The following is an 18,123-nucleotide window of genomic DNA, read 5'->3' on the forward strand; positions in this document are numbered from 1 at the left end:
TTTGATCATTGTTCGTTCATAACATAGTTCATGTGGACGTTGTCTTCGCAGACCTCCTTAAAGAGTCTTTTTTTTTTCCACCGAGCCTTGCTTCTTTTAGTAGGATTGTTGGGAAGGATTGAAATATATCTAGTACATTCTTTCTACAAATTTCCCATTGATAGAATCATAACTAAAAGAAAGTCATAAAATTGAAATTATACATTCTACGTGTGTTTTCTGTTGATAACGTTATCTGAGGCTGGAAAAAAATGTCAAAGACACTATGGGTCGCAAAAAAAAGCGATCTAATGCATTTTGTCAATACAGTATGTTTGCTTGTTTGTTTAAACCTTTATTTATCTATGAGAAGATTTAATGGGAATACAGGCAGATTTTCATTGAGGTCATGATAGAGGGGGTTACACGATTGAAGTCCTAATAAAACCGTTGAAATATAGTATAATCCATAACACCTGCGCGGCACTGCAAAAACACCTAACAAAATCAAAATGGTGGCATGTTGTTTTGTTTCCGTTTCAGTATTGGGCTTTTCCGGCTTATCAAAAAGAACCAATGGGTGGCATGTTTGCTCCTGTGTACATAAATGAACTGCGTGCAGAGTGCATCCTTTGGCCTGATTGGTCCAGACTGAGAATGAACGACAGCTCATATTTACCACCATTATGATAATGTAGAGACGGGTCTGGAAAAGGTTAGATACTGCCACTGTTCGAGTGAGCGGCCTGCTCTTTTACGGAACTCCAGGAAACGTGATTTACCAGTGCCGAACAAGATACAAGGATGATCTAAAAGTCTTATCTTGGTGAGTTTAATATGTACTAACTATATAGAAATAGTGATTTTTCTCAACCGATGTCTTTCAGGAGCCACTTGTTGTTCTATTATTCTATTCTTATCAAACAGTTAATCTAGGAAGAAAATTCTTCTTACACATCACATGTATCAGCACTGGTATTTTACGCGTAAATGTTTGGCCGGATTTATATACTTAAGCAATAAATCTAACCTAATATTGTCCACTTAATGATGATGATGTCTACTTGAATGGTAAGACTTCAGGGATAATTTCCCGTATAAAAAAGATATAAGCTCAGACATAAGCATGTAGTATTCTTTTTTTCTCATCTGTTTAGATAAGTTAAATGGAAAAGATTCAGCATTGAACGACACTGTTTGTGCATTAGATACACAGTCTCCACAGTAAACAATATCATCTGGCCATATTTGTAAGTGCAGTACTCCTGTGTCACCTAACAGAATCTTCCCGTGTGATGCCTTAATTGAGTTTTACACAGATTGTTAGATTGGTGAATTTTTGTGTAGGTTTAAATTGGTGATTTTTTTGTGTAGGCAGTCGCACATGCACACGACTTGATTACGTCTCGCACATGATGTCATTTGCTCCTGAATAATTCTTTAAGAAAAACCGCAACGTTTAATACGGATATTGCGGGTCAAATACGGCAAGTTGGTTATGATACAGGTGCGTTAATAATGAGGGTTTTCGTGCACTTTGTGCAGGATAAGCAGTTCATTTGTTCAAGATTGTTCTTTCTTTTGTTTCAAAAATTTTATGGGAAAAGGCACAGCACGTACAGTTAATAACTTAGCTGACACAGCCTCCGGGGCTCACACAGACTAATTAGTCAAATAGAATTCCCCTCTGCAGTGCCTAAGCGCCGCCTATTCAACGGTTCCCGTGTGAAATTCTTAACTTTTACATAATTCAATATTATTGTTATTACAATGCAAAATGGGGTGTTTTCATACAGGCAGTTACTGATGTGTTGACAGGTGTCTGTAAATATGATAGCTCAAGAAGGCATGGATGGATTGTCTTGATCATTGGTACAGGTGTGGGTAGGCCTTGATAGGCCCTCAGAGTGATTAGAATTTAGGCCTCGGCCCTTAGCGGCTTGTAATGGTTCTGCAGCGGAACTTCCGGTTTTGATATCTCGTGATCTTGACATGTTATGGTCATGAAATTTGAGTGGTAGATAGCTCTAAGGAGAGGGGGTAGGTCATTAAGCTAGGTTTGGGCTCCCTACTTATTATCACAATGCTACATTGTTTATTTTTGTGTTGGACACATGGACAGAAAGGCATTTGCTTAGTTGGTTTCTGTATATGAATCATCCCTATGTACAATTTGAACATAATTTGCAGCACTCACAAAGACCTGCACTCGTACTCGTGTCTCGCTCACCCACCCCTAGCTGTACTCGCGCAGATTGTGGGATTGGTATATTTTCAAGCAGGAAGTTTCACATGCTCACGAGTTAGCTATTTCTCTAGAATGATCCATGCAATAGATTCTCGTATCATCAGCCTAAGGTTACATGGGGGCAACTGAGGACGAAAGGCGTCCATGTGATTGATGTCTATTTTTGGTGACGCCTTAGGAGTGGATCCTATTGCAAGATTTATGGCGTTTGAAAGTTGGGTAAAGATGAACACCATTAAACACATAGTATGCAAATTAGCAACTCATTGGGATAATTGATAAGAAAATGCTATAATGGCCATCTGAGAGATTCGAAGATAATTTGTTGATACTCGGGACGACCTGTGTTAATTGGGTAGCAAATGTCATCAACGGAAGCTGATATAATTCATGCAAAGGACATTGTTTGCACACTACGTGAGTGGTGAAGGATGGGCATTTTATATTTGTGGCATATGTCGCTTAGGTTGGGGTCAACATCTTCATACATGGATAATGAAAATTAAGTAAATATTAATCGTCACCATGGTGATTTCATTTTTACTTGGGCAGCTCTTGCATATGATGAGTTCCTCTTTTCTTGAATCATCTCTGTAGGGGGGGAGGGGCAGGTCAGATACGACAAGTTGGATTCTATAATTAGTCAGGTGTTTTTCAGAGTGTGGCTATTTTGTGGACTTCACCATCGAAAGGTTGATAATTCTTTTTCTTGGACGTGTGCTCTAGCGCTGTCGGTTCAGAGTTTTTCCAGAGAATATCAGCTGGACAATGATTGTTTTATGGCTCCGAGCCATAAAACAATCATTGTCCAGCTGATATTCTCTGGAAAAACTCTGAACCGACAGCGCTAGAGCACACGTCCAAGAAAAAGAATTATCAACCTTTCGATGGTGAAGTCCACAAAATAGCCACACTCTGAAAAACACCATTGGCTCCTATGTTCTCGTCGTCATGTTTTCTTTATTCTTAGAGGAATTCTTGGGAAAAATAGAGGAGATTTTTTTTATTTTGTATGTCTGTAGTGTATGTTTGTTTGTGTGGATTTTTTAATATCTATTTGTGGTCGGCATAGCTTAAGAACCTGTGGATGGACTGTGATGAGATTTGGTATGTGGGTAGGTCTTGGGAATACGAAGGTCAAGGAATGTTTATCCAATTAGCTGTGAGTGATTTTTATATTTGATAAACGATTCATCATCATCATCATCATCATCATCATCAATCTATCAATTCATCAAGGTCGTTTTCGGGCGTGCTGGTGGCGTTCCTTAGTACCGCAGTAGGACTTTCGGGTTTTGTATCTTTTGTCCTGGCTGGACACACCATGCGGTTTCCTTTTTTTTGGATGGCAGATAGCTTTTTATTACACACATGCAATATATCGTATAATCTGGTTAGAGAAAATCATTGATATAATTGGAATAGATTGTGCCAATTCTAGCCGTATTCCCATCTTTAATGAAGCAGATATATTTTGTCCTGGACATGCTGTGGTCTTGGTTTTTTTGGTGGTAGATAGCTTTTAGTGTGATGAAGGTTTGGGTCCTCTAGGAGCTTTTTCTAGAGCTGCATAGGCGTTTTTGTTAAAACTCTAAAAGAAATAAAGGATATGATTTTCACGATGTTGGCCATGATTGCAACTTAGACAGAGATGTACACAATAATATACAACTTATGCAATTCAGGACTAAATTTGCATAATTGATGATGACATCCTATAATTTCAGTGCTCTCCTAAAATGACATCACTATATGCAGCAAGCAAGTTTGGGCTGGTGAAAGATTAACAAATTATGCAAATAAGGGTCTAATCTACATAATCAATGCGAAGCGACATCATTTCTCAGTGGTAGATTATGGGAATTTCATACCTGTGACTTGTCTGGTCACACATTTCATACTTGTGAAGGTGCGTGGTCTTGTTGTTAGGGTTATTGACTTATAATCTAACGGTTTGAAAGGCCATCAATGTTTTGCTCTTAGGAAATGCACTTGACACTTATCAACCCACTCGGTGAAAATGAGGAAATGCTATTCCAACACCAAGGAGAGCCGCCAGGGAAGCCCATTATTGACTCGGAGTATAACCTAGCCTCTTTCCTCCGATCCATTACAATCCATTCATAGCTTTTTAGTTATGCTGGAAAATGTATGCTTAAGGTTCCGGGTCGCGGTCGGAGTTCAAATCTGACCCGGTAATCTGCCGGAAGTGCGTGGTCGTCAACCTGATTTCTGGCCCAGATTGCTTGGTGATGGTTTTAGCTCCCGTGAGTTGTAGTATTTTTGGGCGCGTTGCAGTTGGTTCGCCATCAAAGCAAAGGTGTTGCGTTTTTTTCGCCTGATGACCCAAATAGCATTTTTACCGAATCTGCGTCATCGGAGATCGCGAAAAAGTTATCACATGACTCCTTTTTTTTTAAATTTTCCAGACACATCATTTACTAAGCTTTCTCAGGATGTATGCCGCGACCCCAGGAAAACTCGTTATTTTTTTCAAGCAGGTTCGATCAAAAAAGCGATAAAAAAATGATAATTTTTGGGCCCAAAATTTACATTTTTCTATGGTTTCTACCCAAAATAAAGAGACAACAGACGATACCGATACATACAAGCAGCCAGAAACCGCTTTCCGCCGATATGATTGCATTTTCCGTCCTACTTTTCTTGGCAGAATTGCAGCCCCTCGGGCTGGGGGTGTCGGCCTACATACGAAATCGTAAAAAAAAACTCCGGTCCGAGACCTGATACACAAGCAACATACATCAACACACATCTCCACTTTATCTTATTTCATTTAATCTGAATTTCTAAATGATACTGGTGTGCTGAACCATATGACATACTACATGAAACTCCATGATTACTCTTTCTTTGTCACTATCAGCCAGGCTATCTATCTAAAAAAATACCTTCCTCTCTTCCAGGTTTCGCTGAAAGGGCTGGAACAAAGATGTCGCCTTTTCTCATCTTGCTGCTTGCGTTTGCTCCATCTAAGGCTGTGTCGTCTTGCCCTGACCTTTGTGAGGTACAGCGTACTGGGCATTGCAAGGTACGCGTGCAGATGTATCTGCCCGGTGTTGCCTCCATGCCTTGCGCAATGTGCAACACGACCGGGCAGACCGAGGAGAAGCAGCTCGGGTGTCTTCCACCCAATCTGAGGAAGCTGCAAGTGGCGGGGCACTCCGACAGCAGCGGCAAGCTGAAGCCCCTGCCTGGCCTTGTGCAGCTCCACACACTGCGCCTGGGGCCTGGGCACATCCTGACGGCTGAACGCGGAACGTTTTCAGCCGTACCAAACCTCCAGGCATTGTCCATGAGCAACAACGCCATCAAAGTCATTGGAAGCTGGTTCGGCGGAATCTGGAAGCTGAAAAAGCTCGCACTGTCTTGGAATGAAATCAAACGAATCAAGAAGAATGCACTTCAGCCACTGGTGAAGCTCGAGTTCCTCAGCCTGAGGTATAACCGGCTTCGCGCTGTGGAAGAGTGGTATTTCGCTGGCCTGACCGACCTCAAGTATCTGCACCTGAGCTACAACAACATCTCACGCATCGCTGGGAAGTCGTTCGATCAGCTGCTAAGTCTGGAAGCACTCACCCTTGATCACAACAAGCTGCCATCCATCCCAGCGGAGTCGCTCAATACCATGCGCGGAATCACGCATGTCAGAGTTGAGGAGAATCCATTCCGTTGCACCTGTGCGCTGGAAAGCTTGAAGTCTGCAGGGCCTAGGGCGTTGGGTCGCTCTGTCTACAACAGCTTGCGATGCAGCCACCCACCTAGCCTCTCGGGGAGAAAGATCACCGACGTGTCGAGAGAGATGATGCCATGTCCGTCACCTACAGCCAGGGTGTCCCGCCAAGATCACGGAGCCACTCTCATGTGTGAAGTCTTCTGGGAGAAGCAGCCAGAGATCAGGTGGTTGGATCCAGGTGGCAGGGCCGTTGGAGAAAGAGAGTCACTCGACCCCTGTGGCGGCGCCGTGACCACACGCCTGGAGCACGAGTTTCCCACCGCACAATCTCCTGATCGAGAAACGGCGCACTCAGCAGACGACCCCGGCCTACCCTATATAGGCAAGTCCACCTCCACCCTCCGCATGAGTCAGCAGGCCTACCGGTGCTGGGCGGAGGGCAGTTTCCGGTGCGTCGTGCAGTCTACACCAGGCAACGTCTTTGCGGATTTACCGCTGACCAAGTCAAGTGATACAAGCGACGGAGGACAGAGGCAAGAGCACACCATGATGACAACCGCCTACGGCAAACCTGTCCAGCAAACAACAAAGGCAACAGAAAGGATCACCAAACCGACGGAGATGAAGACCCAGCAGGATGGCACAGCTCCAGCAACCGTTACCGTGATGACCACTGTCTACACTACAACACCTGTCCAACAGAACGCGAGGATCACAGAAAAGATGAGCAAACCCACCGACAAGAACCCCCAGGAGGATGGCACAACTCCAGCGGCTCACAAAGACTGGCACACCGTGGTGATAGTATTCATCTACATCGCAACCGCATGCCTGGCTTTATACCTCCTGGAAAAGGCAACGGTCAACTGCCGCTTGGAGTTCTACAAGTGCTACAAGAGGCGACAGATTCAGCGTCGCTACTTACAAGACAACGCCACAGGCGCAGCCGGAGTCATACCGCTGCAAAACATCCAGGCACCGTACCCTGCCCTCACGGCTGCACATCCTCCAGCAGCTCAGGACATATATGTATAAAGAGATCCCGGACGATTGACCCCGGAATGCACGTATGACACCCCCTTCGTTTCGTCCGACACACAATTAAAAACACAAGGAGCACAAAGAAGAGTAGAGCGTCCCAACATTCAACATAACATTGATCTTAACGGCTCATCATGCCTCTCTGGCTCAAACTGCAAACCGATCGGACAAAGTTCCCGACAAAACTCCCCAACATAAGCTGCAAAACTCCCAACATAAGCTACAGAAGACACCCAAGCTAACGTACTTGCTTCCCAGCGTCAAAAGCTATCTGCCATTATGTCCAGAACAGAAGCTTCAAAGGTTTCGCTGCAGTCCAGGGAAAGTCACTATACTGACCTTGACCTTTAGCTTCTTAAGATCTAAACATAAATCACAATACATCACAATACAGCCATAGTTTCCTTGGCTTAAGCTGGCCAAAATTGGTCGGGAGCCCATGCAGACACGGCCATATCCAAAACTGCAATCCCGTCGCGTTTTGATAAGAAACAAACATCTGTACATGTCTTCACCATTGCATGATAAAGGAGAATCTCCGTCCCCTGTGGTCTATAACAAGGATACGACTTGGCACGGAATAGGACTACGAGTATGGATCACGATTTTGTCATGATATATTGAACTGTACATACTTGCTTTGTAATTATTTGTATGTTCCCAGTGTAATTTTGAAAGCAGTGCTTACGCACGACGCGTAGAAAGTTCTTTCTGATAAAAGGAAAGTAGTTCTAGTACTTACAATTGTATCCACATTTCAAATCACTATAATTGCAACATTGTATGTATTGTATATCATGAATGCAGTAATACTTGAGGTTGATATTGGGTAAGGAATTTGAAAACTGTAATGTCTACAAATATATACTTAAACACTGTTAAGTTGTTATTCAAATACCATAAATTAAAGGCTCATTGTATGATAACGACAACTGCATCTTTCTAAAGTAAGCTGTGAGTAAGCTGTGAAGATTTTGATATTTGTCAATGATACAAGAATGATGTTCTTCATATGTTGTAAGTCATCAGTTTATAAGGTTGTTCTGAATGCCACTTTGCAATGTAATGTGTTGTTTCCAAATGAGATGTGTAAATAGTACAATGTAATTTCAATTGGTACAAGTTAACATTTCAAAATAGAATGTAAGTTTAAGAATAAAGACATGTAAACAATTTAAAGTTTTGTGTGCTGGTGTTGAGTGACCGGTGACAGGCGAGTTTAGTCCGCAGGCTTACCTCTTACAAAGTGATGGGATCGATTCCCATTCTTATCGATGCCAATGCCGGTGGGTTTTGATTCCCCGGTATTCCAATGTTAATGGCAATGTTGACGGTTTTACCTAACTCTGAATCAACATATACAGAACAAATAAAAACAAACTTGAGAATTTCAGTCGATAGTATTTGGCAAGATGAAATCGGGTTTATCAACATCTCCGTTGAAATGTGCTAGAGCTGTCGAAAAAAAGTTCATCTCCCAGCTACCCACCCAGGAACGTAACGTCCTATCCCCTCTCCTTCTACCTTCCATGAAGTTTCCTTTCTGGCTATCGAAACCAAAGACCTCCCAGATTTTCGAACTCTCCACACCGGGCGAAACGTGTACGCCGAGGTTTTCTAGAACCTTGAGGACGATTCGTTCTTTGTGTTCCAACAGCTGTTTAAATGTGAGGCACGCATGGAAGAAGTTTGTTGGGTCTTCTTGTATCAGATCAAATGCTTTTTGCATCTGCAAAATCCAAAGTGAAACATCAATGAAAGGAATGCCGTGTGGAACAGGACATGTGATCATGCGTGGATGTTCCGCAGCAAACCTGAAGATTGCCGGGAATTGATCTTTTATCGTTGGAACGCGAAAGAATACATCATACCTCAACGCCGTCTGCACAAAGTATTGCCAATAGCTACCGCCGAAATCAACATTAAGCATGGAATCGTAAAAGCTAGGAAGGTCTCTGTACATATAGATTGTCTTCGACTCTGGAACAGCTTTCTGCATAAGGTCAGCGATGAAGATTGCCTCGCTTCGAAGCTTGTAACAGATGAGTGTCTTTGACGGGTCGTTTAGGTGCAGGTAGAAGTTGAGCAGTTGGACGCTACATCTCAGCACCATGGTGACCTCTTCTTCTTCATGAGAAGCTATTGGAACATTCCTGGTGCAAACACGCTGGGGACAAAAAGACAAGGTCATGACTTTTTTTAGTGCAACACACAAACACACACATACACACACACACACACACGCACACACACACACACACTCACACACACACACACACACGCACACGCACACACACACACTGTGTTTTTCATGAAATCACTAGATGGCAGTTTTCCACAGCATTATTCCTCACCTCAAAGACCGCCGTGAAGATGTCCGGCTCTGACACGGCCAGTACCTGATTGATCACACCCATAGCTTTACACATCAGCGTGGAGCCACAGCGACCTATACAGCACACAACAATTAAGCATGTAACAAGAGATAGATGATTGTTATAATCATTATTATTTGCAGCATTGCGGGTTTTTTTTTTCAGAAGCACAGTCCAATTAATTGGAACCAAAATGCTTGAATCGACAGAAATCGTTATGTCAGCATAGACCTACAGCAATGGTAATTGGTCCTCACCAGTATTATGCAGGAACACGTTTTTAACCTCGGGCAGTGTTTCTGTCAGTGCGTCTGCTACCGCTGGAAGCACATCAAAAGGGACGAGCAACAACTCCTCTGCGTGTTCACGCTGGGCCTGGGAACATACGATAATGTATTGTACACAATTGAGTGTGTACTTCATTCGACTTATGCAATACATTCATGTAACCGGATATTGACAAGATATAAACGTTTTTCGAGACGAGCAGAAATGATATATTTCATATTTGTTACGCAGTTTTATCAGAGATGAAACTATTAAGGCAATTTCATTTTCCTCTTAAGGATCATGAATTTCAGTGTTTACCTGGAAGATGTACTTTAAATTGAAAGACTTTAACTGTACAAGCAAATATTGAAAAGCGACCAATACCTGATATAAAAATGGTGCCTTCAAAATGTCGATTCCTGCCGTCACTTTGACAAGCCCGAGTACTCGCTGGTCAAAGTCCAAACTGTACACTGTGAACCGGGCGCCATTTTGCTGAATGAAGGTCAGAGGAACAGATTCACCTGTTTCCGTATCAAAGACATGATTGGCGCGCCCGGTCACCGGCACCAAGTCGCTCAAACGAGCTTGCCATATCGTGGGGGGACCTCCCTTGAGGAACGTTTCTCTGCATCGAACCTTCAGTAAACGGGCCATTTGGGTTCTTCTGCCGTAGCTCTTGTGAGTCTCCGGTGATCTGTGTCCGGAGGCGTTGACCAGTACTAATGTTTACAATCACATAGCTTTTACTTCCGGGTTATGTTACAATTGTTTACTTTTCTGTTTATTTATCATGGCGTCTCCTGTCTAATCGACGACGGATGAGTAGGCAAAATACTGGCACAAGCAACAGTTCCTGAGGGCGCACTATGTTTGCGCTTCTCCAGTTTGTCCATCGTGCATACGAACTGGTATGAGAAAACTTCACATTCAAAGTCTGAATAAAAAGCTATAGTTTCTACATAATGTTTCGTCAGTTTTCCATAAACCTAACAAACCGACTGTATGTCCTGATTCATATTCTGATGATGAAAGGTATGCGATCTCCGGTGACCGTTTAGGCCATGACTGTACTACGGTAATAAAACACAAAAGCATGAAAGACATTTAAACAGCTTCTTCATTTATTAAAAAAGCTGCGAAGTATATTGTCAACAAACCAGGATGGCGCCCAGGTTAGACATATATGCAACATTTAGCATAAAAGCATAGGGAAGATATCATAATAGTTTTCGTTTCGGACAGGAAAAAGAAAGGTTTCTCTCAATCGTGTTTGTCCATCATCAAATGGCACGCCACTCATCCTCCTGATAAACAATTATGATCGCATAAGAAGAGTTCATATTGTGTCCCTTATTGTGTCCCTACAGTATGTTAACAAAACTATCGCGTTGACCAACACTTGACCAATAGGTTGTGACGTCACATTTGCCATGGTGTACAGTCAACTCTTCAAAAGTCAGACTTAAAAATTCGCATGTGTACAATGAGATAATCACGTGACAGTAATTTCATGTACACATCAAGATATCTAGGTTTAACCAACCAGCATGGCGGAAATACTTACGTCACGTGAGTGCAAACACCATCTTGACCAAACAAAAAGTCTGCTTTCACGGCGTAGCGCGTTTCAATTACACGTAATTACGTCATAAATGCACAACACCGGTTTGAAGTACATCACAATCATGCAAACGCATTACAGTATCAATGGTGGGGTTTACTCGAACAATATCAATGAGTTAGACTATCTTATTGATCATTTATTTAGTAAAGACATTTTACAGGCTTGTAACTACTGCTGCTTTACTGAAGCAGGCTCGAAGCGAATGCTTCAAAGTTGTTATTAAAACTTGTAGCGTTTTTAAGATGGCAAGGTTTACTAGCATGCTAAGATCACGCACGCCCTGTGTCGCCTCCACGTGGTACTGCAGCGGTAGGTGGCGCTAGGAAGTTTAACCCACGTGGATACAGTCCACTGGGAAGCGGGGGGACATCATGAGGATTGAGCCGGGCTCCGGGCAGGCTGCCGGGGAGACACATATGTCAACATCAACGTCACTTTTCTAGGAATCTAGGAATGTTATTACAACGCCATCTAATGATTCTGATGAACCAAACTTCAACCTGTTTGGCATCCAGAGTATTTTATGAAGCTTGAAACTCAATTTCTAGTCATTCCTACACATAGCAAGTTTCAATAACACTATACAATTACATATCGACATTAAAGGAGCAAAGGTACGATGTCGTTGTGTGGTGAAAACTGATAGAAAATCCAAGCCCTAATAGACTGATCCTGACTGTCCATCACAATTAGCGGTTCGAGTGAGTGAGAGAGTGACTTCATGTCCGTCAAATATTTGCATTTTTATGTTTTAATTTTGCATTTCTACGTTTTGACGGAGGTGGGCGGGGCTATGGTATCGGTCTATTTACAGTAGGCGCGTGAAACTAAAAGATCACCATGCAGCTTATTTTGCGCCGCTTTTGAGCACTTTTGATAAGAAGTCCGCACGCACGGTAAACAGTGGCATTAAATGTCAATTTCTTAAAGATTACAGCAACTAGAATATTTCCAGTTTTCAAGCCTCATAAGATGCTCTGGGTGCCTTTAAAACCAATCAATCAATCAATCGACCAATCAATCGACCAATCAATCAATATTCAATCAATCAATCAACCACACACCAAGGACATTATATACAGTCAACAGCATAATCAGTAAAACCCTCATAACTATTAATTTGTTTTGTTAAGTGAAAAGCTGTTTTATTATCTTCGCCGAGTACTTGTACTCGGAGAAGATTATGTTTTCGGTTGAAAAATCTGTTGGGTGGGTCTGAATGTATGTCAGGAGCATAACTCAGGAAAACTTCAATGAATCTTTATGATTTTTGGTAGGTGTGTAGTGGTTGTGCAAAGGAAGGTCTAGTTCGAAAATGGTTCACCTTGCGTTTTTCAACAGTACTGCAGCGGACTTTGCATTTTTTTGTGTTTGTATGTAGGCAAAAAAAGTGACGGAAACGTTGATGGATCTTCATGATTTTTTGCAGGTGTGTAGATGTTGTAGAAACGGGGGTCAAGTTCAAAAATGGTTACCCTGGTATTTTCCGTCGGTACTGCAGCGGGCTTTGTGTGGATGTGTATTTGTATGTCGCCAGCATAACTCGAGAAGCTGTTGATGGATCCTTATGATATTTAGTGGATGGGTAGGATTTTTAGAGAAGAAGGTCAAGCTCGATAATGGGCCTTCTAGCGGGTACCAAAGGTACTACAGCAGAGCTTCAAAATTTAGGGGCATATTTTCTGAAAGTGTTATGGTCATGATTTTTGTGTGGTAGATAGTTCATGCCACAGAAAGTAAGTTCTGTAAATTTTGGCCCCCTAGCGGCTTGTTAAGAACTGCAGTGGGTGTTTTTGTTTTGACATTCGGACATGAACAACTTGAGAAGGGGTCGACAGATTGTCGTGATGTTTGGTATGTAGAGAGCTCGGATGGTGCTTTACATTATCAATGACTAATTATGCAAATCAGGAGCCAATTTGCATAATTAGTAAGGAAAGTTTGTTAACCCACTGCATTTCAATGGGACATGGGACAGTGTCAGGTCATGTAAACAGATAGCCTTGCATAAACGTACATGTAGGTCAAATAAATAAACTATTCTCCAAGCAGAGGTGAGGGTCCTGCTGGTTTTTAACGCGTTCAGTTTAAGCATTTTTGTTCAACATGGTTGGCGACATAACGAAATAGGGACAAAATAGAAAGCCTGACTAAAAAACACCTAAAAACGTGCCAGATTTATTCTATTCATATCTATTGACTGTACTATTTCATCATCACTTTCAACTTTCAACACTGCCATATCGAACCTTTGTGGCCCATATAATATCAACATACTCATATTTTTTCATGACCAGTTATAACATATATCAGCACACTCTACACATATACTAGTCCTGTACCACCAAATGATTTTTAACCCTATCTAGACTGGACTCATTCGCCCAATCATAACGTCCAAATGGTATGGTGCATGATCAAATTTGCAGGGGGTGATAAGCACGTAAATATTAATCACTTTCCATAATAAGCCTTGATTATTTGGCGAAGATAATGTGTTCGTGCAACTCTAGTTACTCTTTAAACTACTTGTAAAACTTTAAGAACATTGATCAATTTAAAAACACAATAGTATTTGTGAAAGTATTCCAAAACAACGTTAAGATGCCCATATGTACATGTCCATGTATTTGTACGTACCCTTGTGGCATCTCCGCCCGTAGAAGCCCGTGTTAGAGCACAGACAGGCGTACTGCTTCCCTTTCTGAGAACAGCGGCCGCCATTCTTACATGGGTTCGGGTTGCACACGTCACCTTGGAGTAGAATGTTTATTTGTTCATTTGAATTCTTCACAACGTGAAAGGGAGGGCAAAACAGGCGCATGCGCACGTTTACAAGTCGGTCCCCAACACACTAAAAACAACATTAACATTAAACAATGCAAAGTCAACCATATCTGCAAAATACACAAAGCAGGTCACAGAATAGTGAAGCATAATCCGTATATACAATATACAGTAGAAAGAATATATCATGTTGAAGCAAGAACTTAGTGCGGTCTAGAGGAGCTACTCCCACAAGAAGTGCATAAATAAATGCATCGTATGGACAAAAATTAGTCTTCGTGTAAAGCTATCAATAGATTTTCTCTGTCCGCGAACAATCTACGATCCCGTGGGGGTACAACCTACGTCACCCAACGTCATCAAAAGTAGGGTGTGTGTTTTTGGTCTCACATAGTCCTCCTGCGATACTCTTCCACCCGTTATACTACTAAGGTTATATGCTACACAAACAGCCCTAAAAGAACCTAGCAGAGACAACAATTGTGGCGCTCCACCGCTCATCGGTCGCCATTTTGATGACGTAGGTTGTACCCCTTGAATCAATAGAAAAATAAAACTTGCACGTACTGAACAGGTCCTTCATGCATTCTCTGTCGCTCTTGAACTTGTAGGGGTTCTCGCAGGCCGTGACCTTGCCACACTCGCAGTACTTGCGCCCCTCGGCTACCCGGCAGCCCTTCCACACCTTCTCCTCCTGGTCTCCCTTACAGGGGTTCTTAGTGTCGTTCTCCCGCGGTGCCGCCAGGCCGAGACCTGAGATATGGGTGTTGAAAGAGAAAAGGTTAAGAACATGATAATGAGTTTTATTTTGCAAGTTCTTACCCGAGGGTTAATTTCAAAATGAAACAATGTATGGAAAAAGTATACCGACAGTGCAAGTTAACAGTGGTGACAAGTGGAACAAGTGACTATTGTAAAAAATGCCACGAAATTCAATCTAAGCTTTTTGGGTTTGACTTCTTTTTTGGAGGCAGTAATATTATCAAATGTACAGAAATCATGTTTGGTATTTTGACTGGCCTGATCTGCAATTCAAACATCATCTTTATGATCTTTAGTATAACTGATGTTTGGTATATACATTGTGCGTATTATCGTATATACAATGCTGAGCAAAGATATGAAATATATGCAAAATTTTTCCAACATGCTGTGTAATAAAACTCGACTATTCTAGTTCTAATTTCAAATATCATGCGTATATTTTAACTCGTGCAATGGCGTTTTTAATGATAAAGTACCTGTAGTTTTTATTTCTCATTAAAGGCTTCTTATCCTTGAATGAATTGGCATAGAAATTATGGAAAAATGATACAAGCAACCTCAGGCGATGTCATTTCCTTTCTTTGCATGCCCAGACACAACTCCCAATCAAATCATTTTCTAACTTAAATTATCATCTTCAAGCTTCCCGGCGCCGCAACAATAACAGTTGTCCACTGCGCAGTTTACTACTCACAGCAAATGTTTTTGTTCAATAGTTAGCTATAGCTGGCATTGGTTCCAAGGCCATGGGTACATGCCTAATTCCGTGAGAAGTTGAATACAATCCATTGGCAACAACTACAAAGGGCAAGGGGGCAACAATGTTAACGTCACACCGGACATTCTTGAAATGGTCTCGTGCTTGATAGCATCGCCAGTATCCGTGATAAACATAAGACTACCTCGTGCTATCCGCTCATAATAGAAATGGTCAAAGTCTGAGTCACGATTAACCCAAAGTAAGAAACTAATAAGAACGAAGAAAATTACAAATCCGAAATGCTCATATTTCAGAACCAATGCTGGCAGAAAATTATTGTTTTCGTTGGAAGATTTTACATGTTTTCGACTCATTAATGCGCTGCATTAAGTTGGCCAATCATTGTTTGGATCATTGATTTCAATTCGTAGCTCCTGTAGTAGCATTTGGGTCTGTCACATGATACATACTCCTTTCAACTTCATTTTATCAATTTCTGAAAGTAATTCGATAATTTCATTAATCGCAGGCTTGCACACAATCCGATACCGAAGAAATGTGTGTGGCGTGAAGAAGTGTATTTGGGCTCGATGACCCCAACAGAATTCCATGTATTGTAGATAAATCACTGGGATTGCGCAAGTTGAAAAACACAGATGAACATTCGACCGCCAGGAAAACAAAATCGTCTAGTGTCCCAACTACCGCCCACCCACTCAGGAGCTACTCCGGAACTGGCTTTCCGGTTGCGTTTTGGGGGCTCCTTTAAGGTTCCGTTCTCACGAACTGGAAATTTGTCAGGTGAATGAGTTATTCTCATCTCCAAGCAGAAGTAGGGATCGACCAGTTTTATTTTCTCTTTTTTTTTCTTTCACTTCACCTCCCGTAGAACCGTACCACAATAAAAACGTACAAAACGCAAAAAAACACACGCGTAAAGCTGCGCCCTACATCTGCTTGGAGATTGCGTTAATCCAGTCAATGGCAATGCCTACTACAAAAGACAATCTTTTTCCTATTTCTTTTTTGAGGGGATATACTTTTTAAGGATTGATGGAAAATCTTAAATGAAAAAATATTCTGATAGGCCATCGTCACCCTAAGGACATTATAATCATATATCAATAATAAATATCCTGAGGATATACAGTAAATGTCCTTGGGCATCCTATGCCGTCTAACATTTCGCAAGGAAGATAGCGTGGGCGAGTGCGTCACGCCCTGAATGCCAAACATCATAAACAGCTTCTGAGACCTAAATACACAGTCTCAGTGTGCACAACCTCCATTGAAAGCAGCGCCCCATGTTTAATACCTTTATACACAGAATTAAGATGAACTTACAGACGGTCCCCAATAACAGAAGCACAGCGAACGTCCATGTTGACCCCATGGTGTTCATCTATTGTCTGCTCTCTTCAACTCCAGACACAATATTCACGCACGGAAGCTTGGAGGGAACTGTACAGCCTAGATAAGAGCAGAGTGGGAGGGACGGGTCAAGGTACTGTTGTTTTGTCAGGGGCGCACTCACACAAAGACAGGCATTCTTTACATTCATTTTGCAACAGAACATATGAATGAATACTGACTGCTAGTGTATGGTTGAGATTGTTCAATCGCTACAATTCATTAATTCTGTGCATAAGTGACAAATAAATCTAAAGGTCAAACCCTGTGACTGAGCAAATTGTATGATTTTCAAGGCTGTGGTAAAATACATTCGTTTGCCACCATACAAGGCCCCTGATACAATGCATCAACATAATAGTACAATTCCTAGACATTTTGAAGCTGTTTTGATGTTGCTAATTTCTCATACCGTTGTCACAAGGGTAGATGTAGCGATACATATATATGATAGAAACGTCATGAATGCCATAAACATATCGTTTTAAATACGATGTAACCTCAAGATCCATCAACAAAAATTGCAAGCCACGCCATGGCTATAGATACATTGTGCTGATGATACAGAGATGATCAAAGAAATCTTACCTTGAGAATACTCTCTGCCGAGATGTGAACAGTGAACGAACAAGATGATTATGAAGTCTTAGGACATGTACGCCTGGTCAGGTCAAATTCCTCTTGGGTATGTGATAAACAGGAGGCTGAAAATAGTTCCAGGCGATACCATTACCGGATAAAACCTAGGGGAGGGCAGCTTCGTGACTGAACCCCGTGCGTTCGGGAAGCAGCTGCTGTTTTGATCGGATATGTCGATGTGTTTTCCGGATATCTCTACTCAGTCGACTGCGTCCTTGCAAACGTACACGATTTAGTCAGAGATAAACTTGGAAGGCCATATTGAGCCCGAAATATCAAACTGCAATTTGCAGAAAGAATATGATTGCAATACTTAGGTTGACCTCCTTGATTGCAGGTATCTAAATGGCCGGCGAAATTTGAAAGTTGTATTATTACTAATAATACAACTTTCAAATTTCGCCGGCCAAAACATTCAGCCTCGGTATCATGGGATCTCATGTATAGCAAGGTATCTAGCCTATGGAAAGAGTCTGGTTTAGATATTGCATGACAACAATTTTTTTTGAATCAATGCCTAGAAACAAATCAAAATCACATCATGAAAAACTATTGTAGAATAAACTCATCAACGGAAGCCAACAAGTG

General features: G+C 41.8%; 3 protein-coding genes across 3 annotated transcripts; 1 reads left to right on the forward strand and 2 right to left on the reverse strand.

Moving 5' to 3' along the window:
* Positions 1–5,324: 5,324 nt before the first annotated feature.
* LOC136437238 (immunoglobulin superfamily containing leucine-rich repeat protein-like) lies at positions 5,325–6,956 on the forward strand. The gene has a single exon (XM_066431719.1). It carries the CDS (start codon positions 5,325–5,327, stop codon positions 6,954–6,956), a length of 1,632 nt encoding a protein of 543 aa, XP_066287816.1.
* A 1,019-nt stretch (positions 6,957–7,975) lies between these two features.
* Positions 7,976–10,595, reverse strand: LOC136436545 (uncharacterized). Its single transcript, XM_066430591.1, has 4 exons — positions 9,992–10,595; positions 9,595–9,712; positions 9,317–9,411; positions 7,976–9,129 (listed from the first exon to the last, which is right to left on the reverse strand). Exons 1-4 carry the CDS (start codon positions 10,262–10,264, stop codon positions 8,353–8,355), a joined length of 1,263 nt encoding a protein of 420 aa, XP_066286688.1. The 5' UTR covers positions 10,265–10,595; the 3' UTR covers positions 7,976–8,352.
* Positions 10,596–10,709: 114 nt separating this feature from the next.
* LOC136436547 (adhesive plaque matrix protein 2-like) lies at positions 10,710–17,646 on the reverse strand. The gene is made up of 5 exons (XM_066430592.1): positions 17,485–17,646; positions 16,831–16,956; positions 14,589–14,774; positions 13,875–13,988; positions 10,710–11,633 (listed from the first exon to the last, which is right to left on the reverse strand). Exons 2-5 carry the CDS (start codon positions 16,886–16,888, stop codon positions 11,563–11,565), a joined length of 429 nt encoding a protein of 142 aa, XP_066286689.1. The 5' UTR covers positions 16,889–16,956; positions 17,485–17,646; the 3' UTR covers positions 10,710–11,562.
* Positions 17,647–18,123: the final 477 nt, after the last annotated feature.

The sequence above is a fragment of the Branchiostoma lanceolatum genome, chromosome 6 (assembly GCF_035083965.1).
Source record: "Branchiostoma lanceolatum isolate klBraLanc5 chromosome 6, klBraLanc5.hap2, whole genome shotgun sequence".
NCBI lineage: Eukaryota > Metazoa > Chordata > Leptocardii > Amphioxiformes > Branchiostomatidae > Branchiostoma > Branchiostoma lanceolatum.

Bases quoted from the DNA above. Each gene is read 5' to 3' on its own strand.
- LOC136437238 (XM_066431719.1), top strand. From the start codon at position 5,325: ATGTGCAACACGACCGGGCAGACCGAGGAGAAGCAGCTCGGGTGTCTT.
- LOC136436545 (XM_066430591.1), bottom strand. From the start codon at position 10,264: ATGGCCCGTTTACTGAAGGTTCGATGCAGAGAAACGTTCCTCAAGGGA. The intron at 9,412-9,594 runs GTGAGGACCAAT...TGTGCTGTATAG, and splicing joins CGTGTTCCTGCATAATACTG to GTCGCTGTGGCTCCACGCTG. The intron at 9,130-9,316 runs GTGAGGAATAAT...TTTTGTCCCCAG, and splicing joins TCTTCACGGCGGTCTTTGAG to CGTGTTTGCACCAGGAATGT.
- LOC136436547 (XM_066430592.1), bottom strand. From the start codon at position 16,888: ATGAACACCATGGGGTCAACATGGACGTTCGCTGTGCTTCTGTTATTG. The intron at 13,989-14,588 runs GTACGTGCAAGT...TTCTACTCCAAG, and splicing joins ATGCATGAAGGACCTGTTCA to GTGACGTGTGCAACCCGAAC. The intron at 11,634-13,874 runs GTACGTACAAAT...TCTCCCCGGCAG, and splicing joins CGGGCGGAGATGCCACAAGG to CCTGCCCGGAGCCCGGCTCA.